At 42.5% G+C, this 22,228-nt stretch overlaps 1 protein-coding gene across 1 annotated transcript in view; it reads left to right on the top strand.

Moving 5' to 3' along the window:
• Positions 1 to 421: 421 nt before the first annotated feature.
• The window catches only part of KLHL14 (kelch like family member 14), a 109,339-nt gene continuing 87,532 nt past the window's right edge, over positions 422 to 22,228 (top strand). The window contains exons 1-2 of the mRNA XM_070452796.1: positions 422 to 510; positions 790 to 1,773. Of these exons, the coding sequence (XP_070308897.1) occupies positions 833 to 1,773 (941 nt within the window). The 5' untranslated portion in view covers positions 422 to 510; positions 790 to 832. The remainder of the gene's footprint in view (positions 511 to 789; positions 1,774 to 22,228) is intronic.

Genomic DNA, 22,228 nt, shown 5'->3' with positions numbered 1-22,228 from the left:
CAGGGAAGCAGGCAGGGCCGGGGTGAGGGAAATGAGCTAGAATTGATAAGGACAGCTCCCGCCTCTGCCGAGTCCACTGAGCTGGTCCTCACCGCGCTCCGCTGCACTTTCCCGGGAGAAGAAAGGGCTTTATCTGCTTCCGCAGACGATTAGCCCGGGAGTTTCTCGGGGCAGCGCGGATAATCTAAGGGGTTCCCAGCGTTTGGAGGGCTAAGGATCGCCCCCCTTCCCGCACGCTTGTCGGGCCCCCTTGCCCACCCAGCCACCCCCAAAACTGGACCAACTGCGAATCGCGTAGCTGCGGGCGCCGAGGTGACCTGGAAGCTCCGTCGACGGTCGCCTCTGAGCTCTTGGGGGGCCTCCCCTGGGCTCCCCACGCCCCGGCCTCTCCCCGCCCCGGCCCGGCATGGACACGAGCCCACGAGGTGTCTCGGCCTCAGCCGCCACTTTGCCGTCGCTGCTGCCATCGCTGTCGCCGCCGAGAGCCGAGCCCGGGTGGTTTTAGGAAAAGTGAGGGACCAAGTGTCGGGGTCACGGAGAGAGGAGTAGCGGGGAGCCGAGCGGGCGCCCGGACGCCCAGACAGGGCCCCGGGGGGCGGGGGGGCGCTCACGGATCCAGCACCTTCAGACCTGCCTCTTAGGGTCGGGTCCGTCCGGAGACCTGAGCTGAGCACTGACCGTGGTTTTTTGCCCTCCCCTCCCCTCCACACCCTGCCCCACCCCGACCACACCCCACCCCCCTCCACCCCCCTGCTCACCTCCCTCCCATCCCCCACCCCTGTCTGCCAGGTCGGAGGCGGGTTTAAAGCCAGGTGCGCCGAGGCAGCTCGCCATGTCCAGATCCGGGGACCGGACCTCCACCTTCGACCCCAGCCACAGCGACAACCTGCTGCACGGCCTCAACCTGCTGTGGAGGAAGCAGCTGTTTTGCGACGTGACCCTGACGGCCCAGGGCCAGCAGTTCCACTGCCACAAGGCCGTGCTGGCCTCCTGTTCGCAGTACTTCCGATCGCTCTTCTCCAGTCACCCCCCTCTCGGGGGAGGGGTCGGCGGCCAGGACGGCCTGGGGGCCCCCAAGGACCCACCGCAGCAGCCGCCGCAGCAGCAGCCGCCGCCGCCGCCAGCGCAGGAGGAGCCCGGCACTCCATCCTCCTCCCCCGACGACAAGCTGCTGACCAGTCCCCGGGCCATCAACAACCTGGTGCTCCAGGGCTGCTCGTCCATCGGGCTGCGCCTGGTGCTGGAGTACCTCTACACGGCCAACGTGACCCTCTCCCTGGACACGGTGGAGGAGGTGCTGTCGGTCAGCAAGATTTTGCACATCCCCCAGGTCACCAAGCTTTGTGTGCAGTTCCTCAACGACCAGATCTCGGTGCAGAACTACAAGCAGGTGTGCAAGATCGCCGCGCTGCACGGCCTGGAGGAGACCAAGAAGCTGGCCAACAAGTACCTGGTGGAGGATGTGCTGCTGCTCAACTTCGAGGAGATGCGCGCCCTGCTGGATTCGCTGCCGCCCCCCGTGGAGTCGGAGCTGGCGCTCTTCCAGATGTCCGTGCTCTGGCTGGAGCACGACCGCGAGACCCGCATGCAGTACGCGCCCGACCTCATGAAGCGCCTCCGCTTCGCGCTCATCCCGGCCCCCGAGCTGGTGGAGCGGGTCCAGTCGGTGGATTTCATGCGCACCGACCCGGTCTGCCAGAAGCTGCTGCTGGACGCCATGAACTACCACCTGATGCCCTTCAGGCAGCACTGCAGGCAGAGCCTGGCCAGCAGGTATGAGACAACAAAGGTGGGGGGTGGGGGGGGTGCGATGGGGGTGGGGGGAGCCCGGGAGGCCGGAGGGAGGGGAGGGGGCAGAGAGGAGGAGGGAGAGGGGTGTGCTGAACAGGAGGCTCCTGCAGGCTGAAAACAACTGAAAACAAACAATTCAGACTGTGTGTGTTGGGGGGGGGGGGGGGGGTTTGATTTCAGAGTCCCTGAAAGGTCAACGGGAAACTGGCCTCCGTGCATCCCAGAAAGTCCACGTTCTCAGTATCCGCAGAGAGGAAGATGGACTCCTGGGCTGAAATTGACAGGCAGGTGGGACCAAAGGTCCGGGCCGTTGGAAGTACAGCTTGGGAAGTCTTCCTACCCAGTCCTCCCTCTACGTCTCAAAATAGGCTTGGCTTAAGGAAAAGGATCCTGTGATAAGTACCCCCGCCCACTCCACCCCTTTCCTGCTTCGGGCGAGCAGAAGTGCCAGGGGATAACTCCAGAAGAAAAGCTTTTCATTCATTCCAACAACTCAAGTTATTTTGTTTGTTTGTTTGGGGGTTGCTCCCCTTGGAGGTTAGAGGTCTAAAAGGCTTTGTCTTTTAGGGTCAGTGTTGGAAAGTCTGGCATCACCCAGACAAACTTTTCAGTCTTGGAAAAAGGGAGACCTTATCCTTTTCACTTTTAAAGGAGAGCCAAGCAAGAGGTTTCAGGGAGGCAGGGTGAATCCTGCCTAAGTAGCTCCAGTGTCAAAGGGGAGCACAGTTGCAAACTGAGGAGTGGTTCATCTAGCTGCAGTTAGGTCTGTGCGCCTGCTCTGAAGTCACAAAGGAGTTGGAGAATTGTTGTTGTTTTTGCTATTTGGAATGTGTCCCTGTGGTACTCAAAGTAGGATTTCCTGTCCAAGGGGAGAGAGAAAAACAATGCCTTTTTAAAATGCTGCTGAGATTAAAAAAAAAAAAAAGACTATAGGAATTGATAATTCTGTTTTATTGGCTCCAATTTTAAAACCCTTTTTAATGAGCCCTCGCAGAGGGTTGCTTTCTCTTTTTAGAAAAGAAGTAGTGTCTTCTTCTCAGTTTCTCAGGATAAAACATCACGAATCCAGATGCTAGGTATCCCAGTCTCATCCACCAAGTGTTGTGTTAGAAAGTACATGGTTTAACTCAGAAGGATGTCTGGAAAATGGGGTCCGCTTTCTGCACCCTGATAGAATTAAAGGTTTCTTTTTTCCATCATGATGTTTCTACCAGACCTGGGTAACTGAAGTTTAGGAAAGTGGAAGACATTCTCTACAGTTGTTTAGGGAGCACTGGTGGCCATGTGAGGCCCATGGGAGGCATGGGAAATCTTGAACTTAGAAATCTTGTAAGTTGATTTTTCTACTGTTGGTAAGAAATGAATTAATAACTTGTAGCTTTGCAAGATAACACTAGCAAGACAATAACACAAGAATCCAAACTCTTATGCTTGAATAGTGAATACAGAAGTCCAAATGACAACTAGGACTTGAAATGTATTTTTATTTTGTAAGAGTTCCCATTTGTCTAAAGATCAGGTTGGTAAATTTAATGTGATGGGCAAATGTCACCATACCAAGGAACATTGGTGATCAATATTCTGTTATTTAACTTTTATGACTTTTAAACAACTTACAGGTATATATAATTTAGCATATATCTTACATATTCAGTTATAGTCCTGAACACACATGTATTCATATGTTTTAAAATGTACTATCTAGTGTAAACTCAGAAACCCAGAAGGAAAATAAAATTAAGATTTAACCTGTCCTAAGAGTAACGGGGCGAAATGAGAATTATACATTTGATCCAATAAATAAGCCTAAAGTCCTCAATGCACTTTCACCTGATAAATATGTCCTAGGTTTCAATGTTAGAAGAGTTGACTTTCAAAATGAAAAATACATTTCTCACCTTAGTCTGGATTCAGCACGCCAGCTGGGGCCTTCTGGCTCTGTCGTGGTGGATGGCTGAGATACCAGGCTGCCTGGCTCCGTGACCACACGGTCCAGCTTCACTGGGCCATATCATTTGAAGGCTATGTAGTGCCGTCTGACCACTGAATGCTTACAAGTGTCACGGATGCTGCAAGAATCTGATACTTCCGCAGTAGGAAGGAGACTGTATTTTCCTTAAAAAGCAGATCTGGAAAACAGTTCATGTGAACCTATTGTTGATCTCAAAGTAATATAATTTTAGACTTTGTTCCATTATTAGTAACCATAGCATTTTAATTTGGGCGACTAATTACGTTATTCTGATTTTAATTCACAGAAAGAATGCAAGAATAATCACCAAGACTTAGCTTTAATGTAGACAAAAATGCTGTAAGTTGCAACCAATAGTATGATATGAGCCCATTTATTATAGTGTCAGCATAATATAAAAATGTTCTCTCAGCTTTACATGTAGTTTAACAGAGGGATAGATGTGTTAAACAATTATTTTTGAAATTGCATCTGTTTTATTGAAGACAATGGGATGGAAGGGCATTGTATTTATTACTTTTTATCCACCTGTAGTTTCTAAAGTCTAAATATGAAAGAGCTCCTCAAATTCAGAGGAGTTGAAAAATTAAAACTGGCCAGTCTATTGGAATAAGTTCAAAATTCAAGCAAATAGAATAACTTCAAAGGAATTTACTTGTTTAAGAGTACATGTTTTCTATAGAATGCAGGAATATTAATATAATAATTATATATTTTAAAAAAAATTTTAAATTGAGTAATTTGGAATTTTTTAAGTCTAAAAAATAAAGCAGGCCAAGCATAGAGACTTTATAAATACGCAAATTAATTTAATTTTGTCTTAGTTGTTAGTTTTTCTTATTATGCCATTTATACTTAGATTCTATCTTATTTTAGCAAACTGAGCACTGAGGATATTAAAAAATAAGAGACTTATTATCTTATATCCAAATATATACATAACTAATTTAAAATCGCAGGACATGATTGGACAAAAATTAAAATATTTTGAAATCTTACTCCTTAGTTTTTTTAATTTTGCTTTAATGAAAGAAATGGGACACAGAAGTTTTTGGAAAAGTTTCTAGAATAGCTATTATTAAAGGCTTCTAAAGCACAAAAATTTAATAAAGTGGCATAACTTGCAACATTTAGTGCATTAAAAAGTAAATATCAAAAACTTAGAGTGCAAGTTCAATGCGAGAAACCCCAAAAAGTTTTTTATTTGTATTTTTTAAGTTGTTATGCATAATTTAGTAATTGTTCCAAGTAAATCAAATTGGACTGGATCTCTTACATTTTCATTGCACCTCCCACAGTGTAACAGTTAAATAAACATTTACTGAAAGTTGAAGGAATGGAAATTATAAAATAAGAAAGCCTCAGTATTACATTTTCTCAATATGTTCTTTAATCTTGACTCCTATTGCATATAGCAAAAATTAATTGAACTTTCTCCAGGAAAACACCTGTAACAGAAAAGCATTTATAAAAATAATTATATTTTTGAATATTTAATTACAAGTTATTGCAGTCACATATATAGTCCTGTATTGAAGTATAGTTTTCAAGAGATTATATTTTATAGAAGATAAAAGGTTACTTTATAAAAAATTCACTTCAGTCTTTTCAAAGATTTCACATAAATTGATATAAAAATCTATTTAAACATCAGGAGTACTAATTATCTATTTGCTAAAATGACTTGCAATGATTAAAAAGCCATTAGAATTCCTTAAGGCATAGTTTTGACTCCTGGTTTTGGTGCTTAGAAAGTGTTTCTTTAAATGTAGGATACTATTTTCCCTAAGACCTGAATAAAACCTCAACAAAGCAAACTCATCTTGTATCCATGAATGCTTTAAGTCATTGCTTCCCTTTATGTCAATTTGGTACCCTCAGATAAGAACTTGTCAGGTAGTTAGAGTTTCATATCAGAAGTCACTCGCCATTCAGAATACAGTTTGTTTATTATCTCAAACAGGACCATTGATTACAGAACCATGTCACAGGTATGGGAGACAAATAGTTATATCCTACAATCAAAAGGCAGTTAGAGTATATATTAGTGCATTGCACTGGCTCAGAGTACTTACTGACCACAGTGGACATGTTCAAATTTCAACACACCTTTGTCTTTTTCCCCATTTTGAACACATTGGGCTCGCTCGTTACCTTAGCTAATTGCTAAGTTATCTCAACTTTCTACCTTAAAAAGTCAGTGAAAAATATGTTACAGTAGTTACTTCATACCAGATGATGTTCTAAGTGTTTTGCAAACACAAACTTATTCAATGCTCATAATAGCCCTAAGGGATGGATACCATCGTTTGCCTCATTTTATAGGTGGAAAAACTGGGGCACAGGGCGGTGAAGCATTTTGCCCATGGCGACACAGCTAGTAAGTGGCAGAGCCAATGTTTGAGCCAAGCACAGTGGCTCTTGAGTCTGTGTTCTCATCACTGCTGTTTCAACTTATTACTGTGAGCCTCTCTATCCTGTCATATAATCTGCTGGTTGGCCTTAGAGTTATATGTAAAGTTAAGACTTCTCTTTTGGAAAGATATTTGTGAGGATTAAATTTTTTTTTAACTTTTTATTTTACATTGGAGTACAGTTGATTTATAATGTGTTAGTTTCAGATGTACAACAAAGTGATCCAGTTATATGTATACACGTACCTCTTCTTTTTCGAGTTCTTTTTTCAATTAGGTTGTTCCAGAATATTGAGCAGAGTTCCCTGTGCTATATAGTAAGGGTTAAATTTTAATGTATCTGATTTTAAAAGAAGTTAAGGAGGGATATTACTCTGGACTAGAGGTCAGCTTTTTTTTTTTTTTCCTGTTAAAGGTCAAATAGTAATTATACTTGGCTTCAGGGTCATATTAATTCTGTTGCAACTATGTCACTCTTCCTTGGTAGCACAGAAACAACCATGGTAACACAGAAATAACACACAAATGAATGAGCATGGCTGTGTTACAATACAACATTTGTGAGCATCAATATTTTGTGTGATTTTGGCATGTTATAAAATATTATTCTTCTTTTGATTCTTTTCAACCCTTTTAAAATGTAACAACCATTCTAGGGGTGGCAGGGAGGACTATTGTAAAAACAAGAGGCAAGCTGGGTTTGCTCTGTGAGTCATAGTTTGCCAAAACCCATTTTAGGCACTTGGGCTATATCAGTGAACAGGGACACAACCCTTAACCCTTATTCTAGTAGAAAGAATCCCACTGGTCTTCTTGCTTCTGTTTGGAAAGAGTTCACATCTAAATAATTCTACCCTGCCAAGTTAAAATTTCAACTTTCCATAGTAAGACTTAAGAATTTAAACAGTGATCCCAGGAAGGTAAATGGTGATTAATTAAAACAGTGAATGAGCTGCTCATTTTCACAAACATACTGGATATAGACCCAACTAACATAGACTGGTCATTATTCAGGATAGGCTTTAATATCATTGATATGGTATTTTAATGATTTCCGGTAGGAAATTAGAGGAGCCAGGTACATTTAATGCACTGCTTTCTGAGATTGACATGCACATATTGAATAAACTAATCTAGGCATATAAATGAACACATGAACAACTACTTTTCCAAATGCCAAACTATATCTCCAGCTTCTGTGATCAAAGGGCATTGTTGTCAGGACTTCTGATTTCTAAGTGAATCAGCTGGATTGAGTATATCTGTAGAACCTCTTTGCCTTCTCCACAGTGGGTAACCCCTAGCTGAGCGCGTGTACTGTATGTTGTAGGTTTGGCTTATGTATTTATCTCCCAACTAGATCAAGTGCCTAGCCTTGACCCCAAAATGTGAGTTCAGTATGAATTGGTATTGGTCTTAAACATAATTGTGGTAGACACTTAGGATTTGTTTCAGTTTTATATGAATTGACAAAGCCAACAGAAGATAAAAGTGGAGATGATTTTAAAGATGCTTGCACACACACACCTGCACACAACTGCTGTTTACCAATAATAATGGTAGATATCACTAGTTGAGCACTGACTAGTTGAGCATGAATGTGCTTAATATATTACTTACATTCTTTCTAGTCCTTTCAGTCTTTTAAAACATTAGACAATTGAGGCTCAGAGAAAATAAGTAAGTTGTCCAATTATCTGAATAATGGTGAGTTGAATCAGTTGTCATCCTTTGAAGTGTAGCCTCTTGTTATGAGTGAATATTGTAAATATGACTTCTAGGAAAAACAAACTCCAATCGACGCCTCCACATCTTTGTTTTACCACAGCACAGTAGTGATTGAAACTTCCAATTTTCTAACTCGTCTTCAAACCACCAAGTGAGAAGAGAGTAGAAAGCTCAGATTCTTTCCTGCTGGTCTGCATACTCTATTAACTAATTCTGAGACTAAGGGGCTAAATAATGAGATTGCTGAGATTTAGTGCTATGATTATTGACTCTAAAAGTAAGGTGAGCTGATATATTTTAAATAAACTGATAAAAGTGATTTCCCTGAGGGTCCGATAGTTAAGAGTTCTTCTTCCAAGGCAAGGGAAGCAGGTTCGATCCCTGGTCAGGGAGCGAAGATCCCACATGGCTTATGGCCAAGAAACCAAACCATAAAAAAACAGGAGCAATATTTAACAAATTGAATAAAGACTCTAAAATGATCCACATCCAAAAAAATCTTAAAAAAAAACAAAACAACTAAGAACTTTACAGTTTAATTGTGAAAACTAATTGTGAAAATAAAACAAACCAAAACAAAGCCTTGAAGTTTGAATTGGAACCAAGAGATTTTCCTCCTCTAGATTTGTGTGCACTGGAGTCCTGGAGAATATCAGCTTTGTTTCTGAGAAAACAATAGAAAGCTCATGTTGATAATATTTATAGTTGATAAATACAACAGGTAGAAGCCAGAATTATAAAAATGCCTGTATGTTTCATTAACAGAAAATAAGATTACTCTAATTGAGATTTTATTCTATTTACATTTTGTTTCAAGTAAAGCAATTATCCTTCAACAACAACAAAAAATACATTAAAAATAAAACAAAAAAGTCCTTGACAATTAAAAGAAAATCATCTTAAGAATTGCTACACCATAGTGTTTGTGCCTTCTCTCATTCATGTAGAATTCCAGAAAATATATTCAGTGCTGTGTCCTTTCCATTAACATCCAAGATAATTTATGATGCATGTATTAGTAATGATGATTTATCTTAAAAAAAAAAAACAACAAATAAGCACTATTTTGATATGGACAGGAGAGTAAGTTAACCAGGGGAAGGACTCTCAGTTGTAGCGTCTCTTTTACTGTAAATATCAAAAGGGCTTGTTTATTCACAAATGTGAATGACAATCATGTTAGAACTATTTGCAACATTAGTAGTAAGGCAGAAAGGTACTAGAGAAAACCTACAGTAGTTGAGGAATGAAAATAGCAAATATTTGAGGTAGAAAGAAAAGAAATCATAGGGAAGTAAAAAAAAAAAAAGAACAGCAGTAACAGAAGTACACAGAAATATAGTAAATCAAAAAAAGTATTAATAAATAAACCATCTTAAAAAGAAACAAAAAGAGAACTAGTAGTTAAGGGAGGATAAGCAAAAAAATTCTAAAGTTTGGAGAATAGACACACTCAATATGTGTTGGACTCATAAGCACAAATTAAGAAGCATTTAAGTCACTACATAGTGAACATATAATTTACAGAGTTACAATGTTCCACTAAAAGGGAAAAAAACCTGATTCCTCAAAAGAAAGAAAAATCAGCAAAAGAAAATGGTCAGTCATGGAACCTTCACTCCTGTAACTTGATCCAGTTCAATAATTATACATTTGTAATCAGCTAAAATGTTTATAAATAACTCTTTGTTCTCGTGCTAGATAGTGTAGTAGTTTTAGAAGTGTGGGTTTCAAGATTATGCCAACAGGAGAAGAAGAAAATATGACTGTGTTCTTTGTGAATCTTAATTCCCAGTATAATTGGTGCTGGCAGCAGACCTGAGAAGCAAGGGGCTTCCACGACCTTGGGTAGCTTTTCTAAACTAGGCCAATGACCGTGCCACGCCCACAATGGGAATTCGGGGTGATGCGTCGAATTTACTGCTGACAAGAACCCAAACTTGTGTCAGACAGGTATAATGCACCAAAGTCTGCTATGCTCTGAGATATAGGGTGAAGAACATAGACACAGTCATGACTTCATGTAGTGTACATATAAGAAAAGAGTAAATAGTTACACAAATTAATCACGCTGATAATACATGCTATAGACTAGCAAAGTGCCCTGTTCTGAGAGCTGGTCTAACAAGGTGCTGTAACCTTGTCACAGTGGCCGAAGAATTCTTCCTCTGCAGAAGAAGTTTAAGATGAGCCTATTTCCTGAGTAGGACTAGAGATGCGGATGTGGAGAATGGATATGTGGACGCAGGGAGGGAAGGGGAGGCTAGGATGAACCGGGAGAGTAGCGGTGACATATATACACTATCACGTGTAAGATGGAGAGGGAAATGGCAGCCCACTCCAGTATTCTTGCCCGCGAAATCCCATGGATAGAGGAGCCTGACAGGCTACCGTCCACGAGTTCACAAGAGTGGAACACGACGGAGCAACTATACCACTGCCTCCGCGTGTGTAGAAGAGGTAGCTGGTGGGAAGCTGCTCTATAGGACACGGAGCTCAGCGTGGCTCCGTGATGACCTAGGGGGTGGGACGGGAGATCGGAAAGGAGGGGATACGTGTACACATGGGGCTGATGCACTTCATTGTACAGTTGAAACAACACAATATTGTAAAGAAATTATATTCCAAAAAACAAAAAGAAAGATGAGCTTTGAGAGCTGAGATGCCCAGAGTAACGGGTCTGGGGGAAGGCAGCATCTGTAAGCAGGGAGGCACAAGCTAAGAGAATACTAGGCAGCAAAGAGTTGGTAACTTCCAGGAGCTGAAAAATCGAATGATGGCTAGAGACTGTGGAAGAGGTGTTGTCAAAATCATAGAGGAAGTTGTCAGCCCTGCTAAGGATTAAACACTACGTGGATGAATCCCATATGGAAAAATCAGCAGGCTTTTATACTTGAACTGACTAAACAAACAGCACTATACTGGAAACACTGCCACCTTTGAATTCATAAACCTAAATGTGTATCTTGGCTCCACTTTAGCTGAGTAAAATGGGTTAAGAATTATATAGTTCAGCTTCCCGGGGTTTTGGTAAAGATCAGCTGAGAACATGAGAAAAAAAAAAAAAAAAAGAAAACAACTTACGAACAAAAAGTGCTATTTGTAATTGATTAAATTTTAATTTTAAAAGATACACTAAGCAGATTTACCTGAATACATTTTTGCCCATCAAGAACAGTCTTGAACAGATTTGTGATTTCCCTGATAGCACAGAAATAGACTTGTAAGGACCTAAGAGCGAAGTTGGAGGGATCTGAAGGTGAACACAAGGGCATCAGAAGAAAATGGGGAAATCAGAATTTCTGATTGCTCCCAGCAATTCATGATTAATTCCTCAAAGGGAAAATGATGGCCTTTTTAGATACTACAAGTGTCTCCTATTCTTCCTTTCACAGAGGAGAAGCCCTCTTCTTTTTCATCTTATACATTTGATGTAAGGCTTGGTTTCCTGCGGCTCGCAGGGCCTCTGGTGTCCCTGTCTGGCTCCCTTCTCCCAGGGCGCCTGCCAGCGGGCTGGTGGTTGCACCTGCGCTGAGACCCAGGCTTCCTCCGAGCTCAGCTGGGCCGCCGTATGGAGACTGGCTCACTGGAGGCTGCAGGGAAGTGAACTGAAGAATTACAGTCAGTTTCACTTCCCTGCCTTATGTGCCTTCAGGTGCCTCTGAAGACAGGCGAGGCCAGTGAAATGGAGAGGAGAAGGAAGAGAGAAAGACCCACGTTAGAGAAGAAAAGAGTCCTTGAAAATGTAGGGGCATTGTTGAAAAATGCAGATGGTTGGATGCGTGTGGATGTCTTGTGTGCATAGCCCCCCGACACAGTGTACTCCATGGGCTGCCAACTTGAAATTTTCTGTACAGTGGCTTCTGAGAGGTGTTTTGTTTGTTTGTTTGTTTGTTTAATTTTTTAATCAGTTAAAGGTCTTGCGTGTAGGTTTGGGGCAGGGACAAACATTCAGAGTCTGACACTGAGTGAAGAATTACTGGGTTGGGAGTCTGCCTTTTTCACCAAAAAAGAAAGTAGTCATATTTGTAACTCCTGCTTAGAACAAAGCTGTGGATCCTGACTGGCCCTGATTTTTCACACCCCTCAGAACCAACGTCCCTGGAACATCCTGAGTAAATGGAAAGGATTAGAAGACAGAATGGAAAATGTTTTGAGTCAGAGAGGGAAACAGAAGAAAGAACTTTAATGCTTTAAGCTGCACACCAGGACCTCAGCACTTTCTACCCCGTATGCATGGACAGAGGGTCATTGATACTGTGAGCGAGTTCAGCCAGTATTGGTGCCTTATAGACGCAGAAGTGTGCGGCTCCTTGCAGGGACCAGTTTGGTGGATTGGTTACTATGACAACAGTATCGCTACTGTCAGTGGCAATTCCTATGAACTCCCTGTCTTAAGGTTTTCACAAGGGTTCACTCCAAAATGACATCCGGAGACATGGACTAGAGGGTAAAGCTAGGAGATACATGTATGGAGAGAAAGAGAACATAACATAATAGGAGATACAGATAAAAATGTTATGCATATAGTGCAAATATCTTAAACAGTTCTATTGCATAGTAATTAAGACCTAAAAGTCAGACAGATTCAGGTTAAATCCCACCTTGACCACATATAAGCTGGCTCTCCTCAGGGAGTTTACTTAACTTGTTTTCAGATTGCTTATCTATGACATGTCGATAATGATGCCCACCTCCTCAGGGCAATCCTGAATGTTGTGTGAAAATATGTACTGCGCTTGACATAGTGCCTGACAGTAAATGCATAGTCGTTGATAGCTTTTACTTTTATAGAAATAGTTCTGTTTATATCAATTTGCCCTTCTGTTCACTTGTTAGGACTCCTAATTCCACACAGGATGTTTATTTTAGAACTGGATTCTCACAGCCTGAGTTTCAAGTGCTGCTCCCACAGTGATGAGGTTTAGCTTGACAGTGTTTGTTTTATCCACCTCTGAGTACACTGCAGAGCTGAGGCCAGTCCTGAGTCTGGTCCATCCTTCTGATATATCCATGTTAGCAACTGAAAAAAAGTTAGAAAAGCCTTTCTGGATTCAGGTTGAACAGCTTTTCTGAGATGTAATTTACATCCAGCACAATTCACCCATTTAAAAAAGTGTACAATCCAATGATTTTTAGTATATTTGTGGTGTTGGCAGCCATCACCACAATTAATTTTATCTTTTATTTATTTATTTTTGTGTGTCCTGGATTCCCCAAGACCACCTTCACTTCTCAGACTAACTGCAAGTTCAGGGGTACTAAGGTTAAGAACAAAGACAAGCCTTTCACCTAGAACATTTTTTATCTCTCCCTCCCAGAAGACCCCATGAAAGTGAAAGTGAAAGTCACTCAGTCATGTCTGACTCTTTGCAACCCCATGGACTATACAGTCCATGGAATTCTCCAGGCCAGAGTACTGGAGTGGATAGCCTTTTCCTTCTCTAGGGGCTCTTCCCAACCCAGGGGCTGAACCTAGGTCTCCCACATTGCAGGCAGATTCTTTACCAGCTGAGCCACCAAGGGAAGCCCTAAAGACCTATTAGCAATCAGTACCCACTTGGCCCTGCCTTTTGCAGCCCTAGGCAACCAGTAATCTACTCTCTCCATAAATCCATAGATTTTCTTATTCTGAACATTTCAAACAAATGGAATCATGCAATATGTGGTCTTTGAGGCTGGCTTCTCTCATGTAGCATGTCTTCATCTATGCTATAGTATGTAACAATACTTCATTCCTTTTTATGGTTAAATAGTATTCCACTGTATAGATAAACCACACTTTATCCATTAGTGGGTGGACATTTGATTTGTTTCCATTTTTTGCTATCGTGAATAATGCTGCTGTGAGCATTTATGTGTAAGTTTTTGTGTGGACATATGTTCTCATTGGAGAAGGCAATGGCAACCCACTCCAGTACTCTTGCCTGGAAAATCCCATTGATGGTGGAGCCTGGTAGGCTGCAGTCCATGGGGTCGCTAGGAATCAGACACGACTGAGCGACTTCACTTTCACTTTTCACTTTCCTGCATTGGAGAAGGAAATGGCAACCCACTCCAGTGTTCTTGCCTGGAGAATCCCAGGGATGGAGGAGCCTGGTGGGCTGCCGTCTATGGGGTCACACAGAGTCAGACACAAGTGAAGCGACTTAGCAGCAGCAGCAGCATGTTCTCATTTCTCTTAGATATATATACCTAGGAGTGGAATTGCAGGGTCATATTGTATCAGGTTAACACTGAACAAGAGGAAGCATCAGGTTGTTTTCCAAACCAGCTGCACTATTTTTCATTACAGTTCCAATGTCTCCACTTCCCCACCTGCACTTAACATCCGTCTTTTTTTTTTTTTTAACACCCGTCTTTTTGACTGTAGCCATCCTGATCGATGTGAAGTGCTATCTCACTGTGATTTGCATATCCTTAGTGGCTAATGGGGAGAAGGAAATGGCAACCCACTCCAGTATTCTTGCCTAGAGAATCCTGTGGACAGAGGAGCCTGGCGGTCTGCTGTCCATAGGGTCACACTGAGTCGGACACGACTGAAACAACTTAGCATGCATGCATGCACTGGAGAAGGAAATGGCAACCCACTCCAGTGTTCTTGCCTGGAGAATCCCAGGGACAGGGAGCCTGGTGGGCTACTGTCTGTGGGGTCGCACAGAGTCGGACACGACTGAAGCGACTTAGCAGCAGCAGCAGCAGCGGCTAATGATGTTGAGCGTCTTTTCATGTGCTTATAGGCCACTTGAATATTTTTTGGAAAAAAAGTTTTATCAACTCCTTTGGCCACTTTTTAGTTGGGCTATTTTCCTTTTCTTCCTAAGTTGAGGAAGTCTTTTTGACCTTTTTAGGAGGGCTTCTTATGGTTCCTAGGTCAAGCTGGGGCCACCTTCTGCAGGAATTGGGTGTCCTATTTGACACAAATAACTACAAATGCATATAGATGTACAGTGGAAATTTCTACGAGTACCTTTATATAGCACATATGTCTATTGTGTAAAATTCTGGGAGTTAAGTGTGGCAGAGGACAGTATCTGCAGTTGACTTTGATGCTGTTTGTTTTCTTCTTCATGTGATTATTTTGGCTTTGTGTTGATTCAGGCATTATATTCCTCAAGTGTAGGAAGATTCCTTGGTGTAGCAAATCTTTTATTCAAAGAAAAAATGTTTATTACTCTAGTATTAATTTACATTATCTTAAAGGCAGATCAGAATTTTTATTCAAACTATGTTTGTACGATAAGTATTTTAGGGAAATGAGGTAAAATTCTTCAACTGCCAAGACAGTGATAATTCATTAGAACCGCTGCAGAAGGAGAAATTTAAAAAAAAAACTTTGAAAAACAGATGCTCTCATTTGAAAGGGGATTCAGAAGTGTTCCTTGTGGGGATCAGCAGGAAACAGCACAGTCCAGAATCTTCAGTCATGGCTGACATGCACCTTCGGGCTTCCCTCCTCATATCACCAAGGCAATTTCTGACATGGAAAAGCTAAGTTTATCAGGAGAATAACTTGTCCAGTTTTATCTTCCTTTGCTACAGTGTCCTTGCAATTTTCCTTAGGAACAAAAAATATCTACAGCTCTTGATAAGAAATTACTTTTGCTACTCTTAGTAGTAGCAGGTTAGGTTGCTTCACTCTTTAAAAAAAAAAAATCATTCATTTATTTTTGGCCATGCCTGGAGACATGTGGGATCTTAGTCCCCTGATCAGGGATCAAACCCAGGCCCACAGCAGTGGAAGCGTGGAGCCCTAACCACTGGATCACCAGGCAATTCTCATAGGTTTCTTCACTAACTCTTGCTTTGAGTGTATGGGTATGGCAGAATGTTCAGCAAATCGTTTCCTAAGCTTCGTGTTTATGCTTCTGGATGGAACAGTTTCTATTTTGATTATCAGTTTCTTTGAGCAATCAACTTCTTGCTTTCTGTTAAAAGATTTACATGTCTACTACACAACAAAGAAGACTCCTGACCACCATCATAGATCTGAGTGCAAAGCAGTAGAAATTTTAACATGGATTTCTTATCTGGTTATTCAAAAGGACAATGTGCTATCAAAGTTAAAACTTTATAGTTTTTAGTAGCACTACCAACAGATCTCAGGAAAGCAGAGCATCACCTAAATTAGTCACTTTGTCAAGAAGGCAGACACCGCCTTTCCTCGGCAGAAGTATAGAATAGATACCTAATTCAAAGGAGTCACTTCAGAACCCTGAGTGGTGGGTGCTTTAGTTGCTAGGTCATGCATGTCCAACTCTTGAGACCCCATGGACTATTGCCCATCAGGCTCCTCTGTCCATGGGATTTCTGAAGCAAGAATACTGGAGTGGGTTGCCATTTCCTTCTCCAGGGAGTCTTTCCAACCTAGGGATTGAGCCCAGGTCTTCTGCATTCAGGTGGATTCTCTACTGACTAAGCCATCAGGGAAGCCCTTCAGAATCCCAAGAAGCCTGGCAAATTTCAGCTGTCACCCAGACATTCTTATACTCAAAATTTTGGAAAGAGAAAGCAAAACGGAAATAAACAGCACTTTGTTGCACTCAAATAAACTGAAGATTTGTGATTGCTCCAGGGTTAGGAAGCAGCCAACAAAACCAGCAGCAAGTAAAAACCCATTCCAAGAAAGGGGCACCCCCTGTATAGGAAGGAGCCCCTCAAGCTTTGCAGCAGCCTCGTCAAACTGAGAGCCCAGGTTCCAGACACAATAGTCTTTTTGACCTAGAAAGAGTGATCTCACCTGAGAAAGATTTTTCTGGAGAATGCTTCCCATTTTTTTTTTTTCTTTACGGCAAGGAAACTTTAGAATCTGAGAGCATGAGAAACATTTAAAATTTCTGAAAGCACAAAGAAATTTTTTTAATGGCTTTATAGACATTAGAGAGCCACAAATGCTGATGGGAATCATGGCTCTCTGCTCTCTGTATCTGTTCTTATCCCTCCTGGCTGTTCTTCTTCATTGGAACATGGTTAACATTAATATGTACAGCATGGGCTTCCCAGGTGGCGCTGCTAGTAAAGAACCCGCCTGACAATGCAGAAGAATTAAGAGACATGGGTTTGATCCCTGGGTTGGGAGGATCCCCTGGAGGAGGGCATGGCAACCCACTCCAGTATTCTTGCCTGGAAAATCCCATGGAGAGAGGAGCCTGGCAGGCTACGGTCCATATGGTCAGACATGACTGAAGCATCTTAGCACGCATGCATGTTAGTAGCCGAGCACCAAGCAGAGGAGGAGATAAGGAGTGTTATGTCATATTCCAAATTCCCCACAGGGTGTACGGGCCGTAGGCCGCTACAAAGTATAGCTCTTGTGTGGTGGGACTCGGAACACCCTTCCTCCAAGCAGTTGTGTTAATGAGGAATGCATTGGTCCGCTTGAGCTGCCAGAGCAGAATAACAGGGACTAAGGAACAACTGAAATTTGTTTTCTCACAGTTCTAGAGGCTGAAAGTCCAAGATCGAGGTCCGGCAGGGCCAGCTTCAGGTGAAGGCTCTCCTCGTGGTGTACAGACGGCTGCTTTCCCAGCGTGCCCCCACACACACTCCTGTGTGTGTAGAGCTGGGGGGTGGGAGAAGGAGAGGGGGAGCGGAAGCTCTGGGGTCTTTTCCTCTTCTTCCCCATGGACCGTAACCTGCCAGGCTCCTCTCTCCATGGAATTTTCCAGGCAAGAATACTGGAGCGGGTTGCCATTTCGTCTTCTAGGGGATCTTCCCCACTCAGGGATCGAACCTGCATCTCCTGTGTCTCCTGCATTAGCAGGCAGAGACTTTACCAACTGCACCACCTGGGATGCTCTCTCATAAGACACCAGTTCTATTAGACAAGGGCCCTACCCTTATGACCTCGTTTACCTATAACTACCTCCTAAAAGCCTTATCACCAAACACGGTCATGCTGAGAGTTAGGGCTTCAACATATAAATTTGGAGACAACGCCATTCAGTCCATAACAAGGGCCAAGAATAGGACAGAAGGAATTATAAAACAGGTTCAAGAAATTAATTGAAATGTTACTTTTCAACTAGATCTGTACAGGCAAAATTATCTAGGCAGCTGAGCAATTATCCAAGTCAGCAATATATATATAACTCTTTCAATAATACAAACCTAGAAGAGAAAAAAAAAATGTAGGCCTGCTTTCCTCCACCCCAAAAAATCATGCCTAAATCAGTAGTTCTTTGAAGAACCAACCACAGAGCTTTTTTCTAACACAGGTCTTCCCCAGTCCTACTCTGGAGATTCTAAATAGATTGATCTGTAGTGTGGACTGAGGAATCTGCATTTTCAGCAACATCCCAGGCTGTTTTGCTATCAGTGGTTGTCTTCCCAGCTGGCGCTAGCATAAAGAACCTGCCTGCCAATGCAGGAGACCTAAGAGACACGGGTTTGATTCCCAGATCGGGAAGATCCCCTGGAGGAAGCCATGGCAACCCACTCCAGTATTCTTGCCTGAAGAATTTCCAAGGACAGAGGAGCCTGGCAGGCTATAGTCCATGGGGTATCAAAGAGTTAGACACGAGTGAAGCAACTTAGCATGAATTCATGTGAAAATCAGGCGACTAAACAGATGCTTCTGTTTTCCTGTTTGCTCCATATCCATAGATGATGGAAGAAAATAGGGTCGTGATTTACTGGAAGATAAGTTTAAGGAAAATTTGTTGCATTAAAAGAAATCTGATTCACTGACATGAGTAAAAAAGATGTAAGTCATAGGGCAAGTTATTGGAATGACCAGACTCTAGGGGATTTGTTTCCTGGTGATAAAATTTGAGTACTTGCTGCTCTAGAGAATTTTCAGGGTAATTCAAAGCCACACATTATCGAGTCCACGGTGCAGCTTCAGAGATGTGGTGAATTTTCCCAGAATAATTTGTTTCTGCCAGTCAGAGATCTGATGATTGAGAAGGATATTGTGGGGGACTGGCTGATCCCGGGTCTCAGAGGCTTCTGCCAATGCCCTTTCCTCTGGGGACTTTGGAGGACCTCCTAGACCCCGCCAGCCCTCAAGCTAGGGTTTTCTTTAGCATTTAGCCCCTCCAGGCGCGGTGAAGCAGCGAAGAACAGAAAGAACTGGCTCCCTACAGAGAGGGGGAGGAAAAGAAGAGAAGGATAAGAAATTCCTATTTCACCCACCGCAGCGGGGTGTCCCTAAACTGGCTCCCACAAGCCACACCTCATTGTCTGCACAGCACACAGCCCCCAGGCCCGCCTCAGTCCCTGGCAGCTTATCTGCCCCAAAGTAAGGAAAACCTTCTTCATTTCTCTTAACCCCTGGATGATTTCATAACGTTATTGTTCCTCTAAAAATAAATTCTGGGCCCTGTGAAAGGTGTCAGCTGCCAATCTCTTTTCTCCAAGAGGGACACCTCTTTGTTGCCATGAATATTCTGAGAGAAGCCTCTAGTAATATATTCAGTTACTAACTAACTTTTCTCCCCGTATGGCCACTCCTGCAGTGACTTTCCAACCAGAAACAGCCTGCCTAGCAGGAGGCTGGCTCCTGTTCTCAGAAACGAGCCTCCTACTTTCCCCACGAGAAGTCTCTCCCTGGAGTCAGAGGAATGGATAAAATCAGTCTCTAGACCCTTGATGCAGGATCAGGTCTTTGTCCTCTTATCCTGAATGACTGAACTTCTGTTTGGAGAAACGTGATTTTGTTAAAATATTCATCTTTACTGTTAGGTCTTGGACCGTCAGATACAAATGACTTCAGCGGGAGATACGTAACATCCTGAGCTTTTGTTTTCAACGTCATTCTCTGATTTGGGGTCTTTCTGTACGTTTTTCTTGGAAGAACATTCCTCCAGGTCAGGAAGTCATTCTTTTCTCTTCAAATGGCGACCAGATGGGAAGGAGAGGGAGAGGTCTCAATAATGAGATTGGCACTCAAGAGGCAGCATAGTCTAATCATTGGCCTTTATCAGGGGTTTGCGTGTTAAGTCCCTTCAATCATGTCCTACCCCTTGAACAGTAGCCTGCCAGGCTCCACTGTCCATAGAATTCTCCAGTAAGACTACTGGAGTGAGTTCTTGCGCCCTCCTCCAGGGGATCTTCCCAACCCAGGGATCGAACTATCATCTCTTATGTCTAACCTACACTGGCAGGTGGATTCTTTACCATTAGTGCCACCTGGGAAGCCCCATTAGAGGTTTAGACATAGGCATTACTTACGTGTCTGTCCCTGGCATGAGAAGGATGCTTTATCTGCCTTTGTCACTAAGAGCTTGAATCTCTCCTTGGCGACAGGTTGCACAGAACCACATCTCTCTTGAGCAAGAAGAAGAGTTTTCTCCTGTTACACAAACATTGGTGTCCCTCCGAGCGTGTTGGTGGCATCTGTGATCGTGAGCCGGGAGACCCCCACCTCTCACTTGGAGGCAGACAGATTAGTCTAAGAGGTCATACTTGCCACGGAAACTTCCGCCCAGGAATGGGGAGGATTAATGAGGTGCTATTCCCATTGCAATTCATGCTCTTTAGAAGAAAGTCACTAAGTACTCAGTACTAGAAATAGGGATTATATAGGTAGTCAAGCAAAGAAGATATTCAACTGTTTCTAGTTACTAAAGGAAACTTTAATCTGGGAGTGGGCAGGGGGAAGGGGGGAAAACGCTGAGTATTAAATGTGAAGTTGGGTGAAAGCCAATGTCCCTCATGATGCCAATGTCCAGGAGTACAGTGTGAAATGCTGTGTGTGATATAAAGATAGACCCATCTGGCTTATGAACTAAGCCTTGGGGAGACTTAACATTTCATGGATTCAGATGAAGACCATAAGACACTTTTGTCATACCTGCCTCTGCCATCATGAACCAGTCTACAGCTTTAGTATCTGGAGAAATGTGGCAAAAACATTAGCAAACTACCCCACCCTGACTGTCAGAGGATGCGGTTCTGGTTTCTTCTGTTTATTATAGTGTGTCCTCAGCTATCATTTACCTGCCTCTGGTAGGATGTGAAATATTTCAGATGGTACAAAAGAAACCATTTTTAAATTTATTTTAATCGTTAGATAAAATAACGGTGACATTCTGAGATCATTATGTGTCAGTGAAGATTTGAGGAAGATTTCACCAGTGTGCTATAGGGGCAGGAGTGAGAAGTGAATGGATAGGAAGATGGTTCATTACAATTGTAACATGCAAAACTCCAGTCATTCAATATTTCGAGCTTCTTATGGTCAAACACATAAGAAGTAGCTGCATTGGAATGTGACTAGTTTTTCAGAAGTTCAGATTTTAAAGTCCTAATTTCTTCTGTTTATTATGGTCTGTTCTCAACTATAGTTTGCCTACCCCTGGTAGTATGTGAGACATTTCAGAGGGCACATGAGAAATCATTTTTTAATTTATTTTAATCATTAGGTATTACTGTATCTTAACATGTATTAGAGAAAAGCAACCCATGAAGCCCATGATTCATAAATATAATTGCTTAGAACCATGATTCTCAATACTGGTTGCATATTAGAATCATACAGAATGCTTAAGATTTTTAAAAAACACCAATGCTGGGTGCCACAGTGGATCATGAAATTAGAATCTCTGAGAGGTGCTCCCACCCTAAATATTTCATGAAAGCTCTCCCAGGTGATTGTAAAGAGCGGCCATCATTGGGAACAGCTTGAATAGACTAGAATTAAGCATTTCAAAGTGATTAGTTTTAAACAAAATATTAAGTAAATAATATACAGATATGGCAGAGATTGTGTACAATACAGATATTGTGCTAATAACTGGAGTTCAATAACTTATCTCTGTCATGGGTAGCTCTCATTCTGGGAGGCAACCCTGATCCTAGGTAGCACGTTAGATTTGGGGGCTAATCAATAAGACTGTCTGTTTTCCAATATGTCACCCTCTGCCTCTTCCATGTTTTGGTTCAGAAATGTAACTTTTCTTCTTTCCCTTTTGCCTTTTGGCACCCCCATCAACACACCCACTTTATTGGACCTGAAAACAGATGAGGGGAAAAAGGATGATAAGAACCTATAATGACATGTTACTAGATAATGGGATTGCAAGTAACTTTGACTCCTTTCACCAGTTCATTCTTTTCTTCATCATTTCTTCACTCCTACAACAAGTTTTTGAGTACCTACTGTATAGTACTAAGTCCTTTGTGTGTTTAAGTAAACTTAGAACGTTTCTCAGTGAGCATGTGTTATCTTAATGATACGATCAAACAAATCTTAAAGTCACATTCCATTTTAGGAAAACTAAGGGAAAGATTGAGGGCAAGAGGAGAAGGGAGTGTTAGAGGATGAGATGGTTAGATAACATCACTGACTCAATGGACTTGAGTTTGAGTGAACTCCAGG

This window comes from Odocoileus virginianus, chromosome 22, assembly GCF_023699985.2.
Source record: "Odocoileus virginianus isolate 20LAN1187 ecotype Illinois chromosome 22, Ovbor_1.2, whole genome shotgun sequence".
Taxonomy (NCBI): Eukaryota; Metazoa; Chordata; class Mammalia; order Artiodactyla; family Cervidae; genus Odocoileus; species Odocoileus virginianus.
The sequence above is the reverse complement of the archived record's forward strand: the minus strand, read 5'-3'. Positions and strand labels throughout refer to the sequence as shown.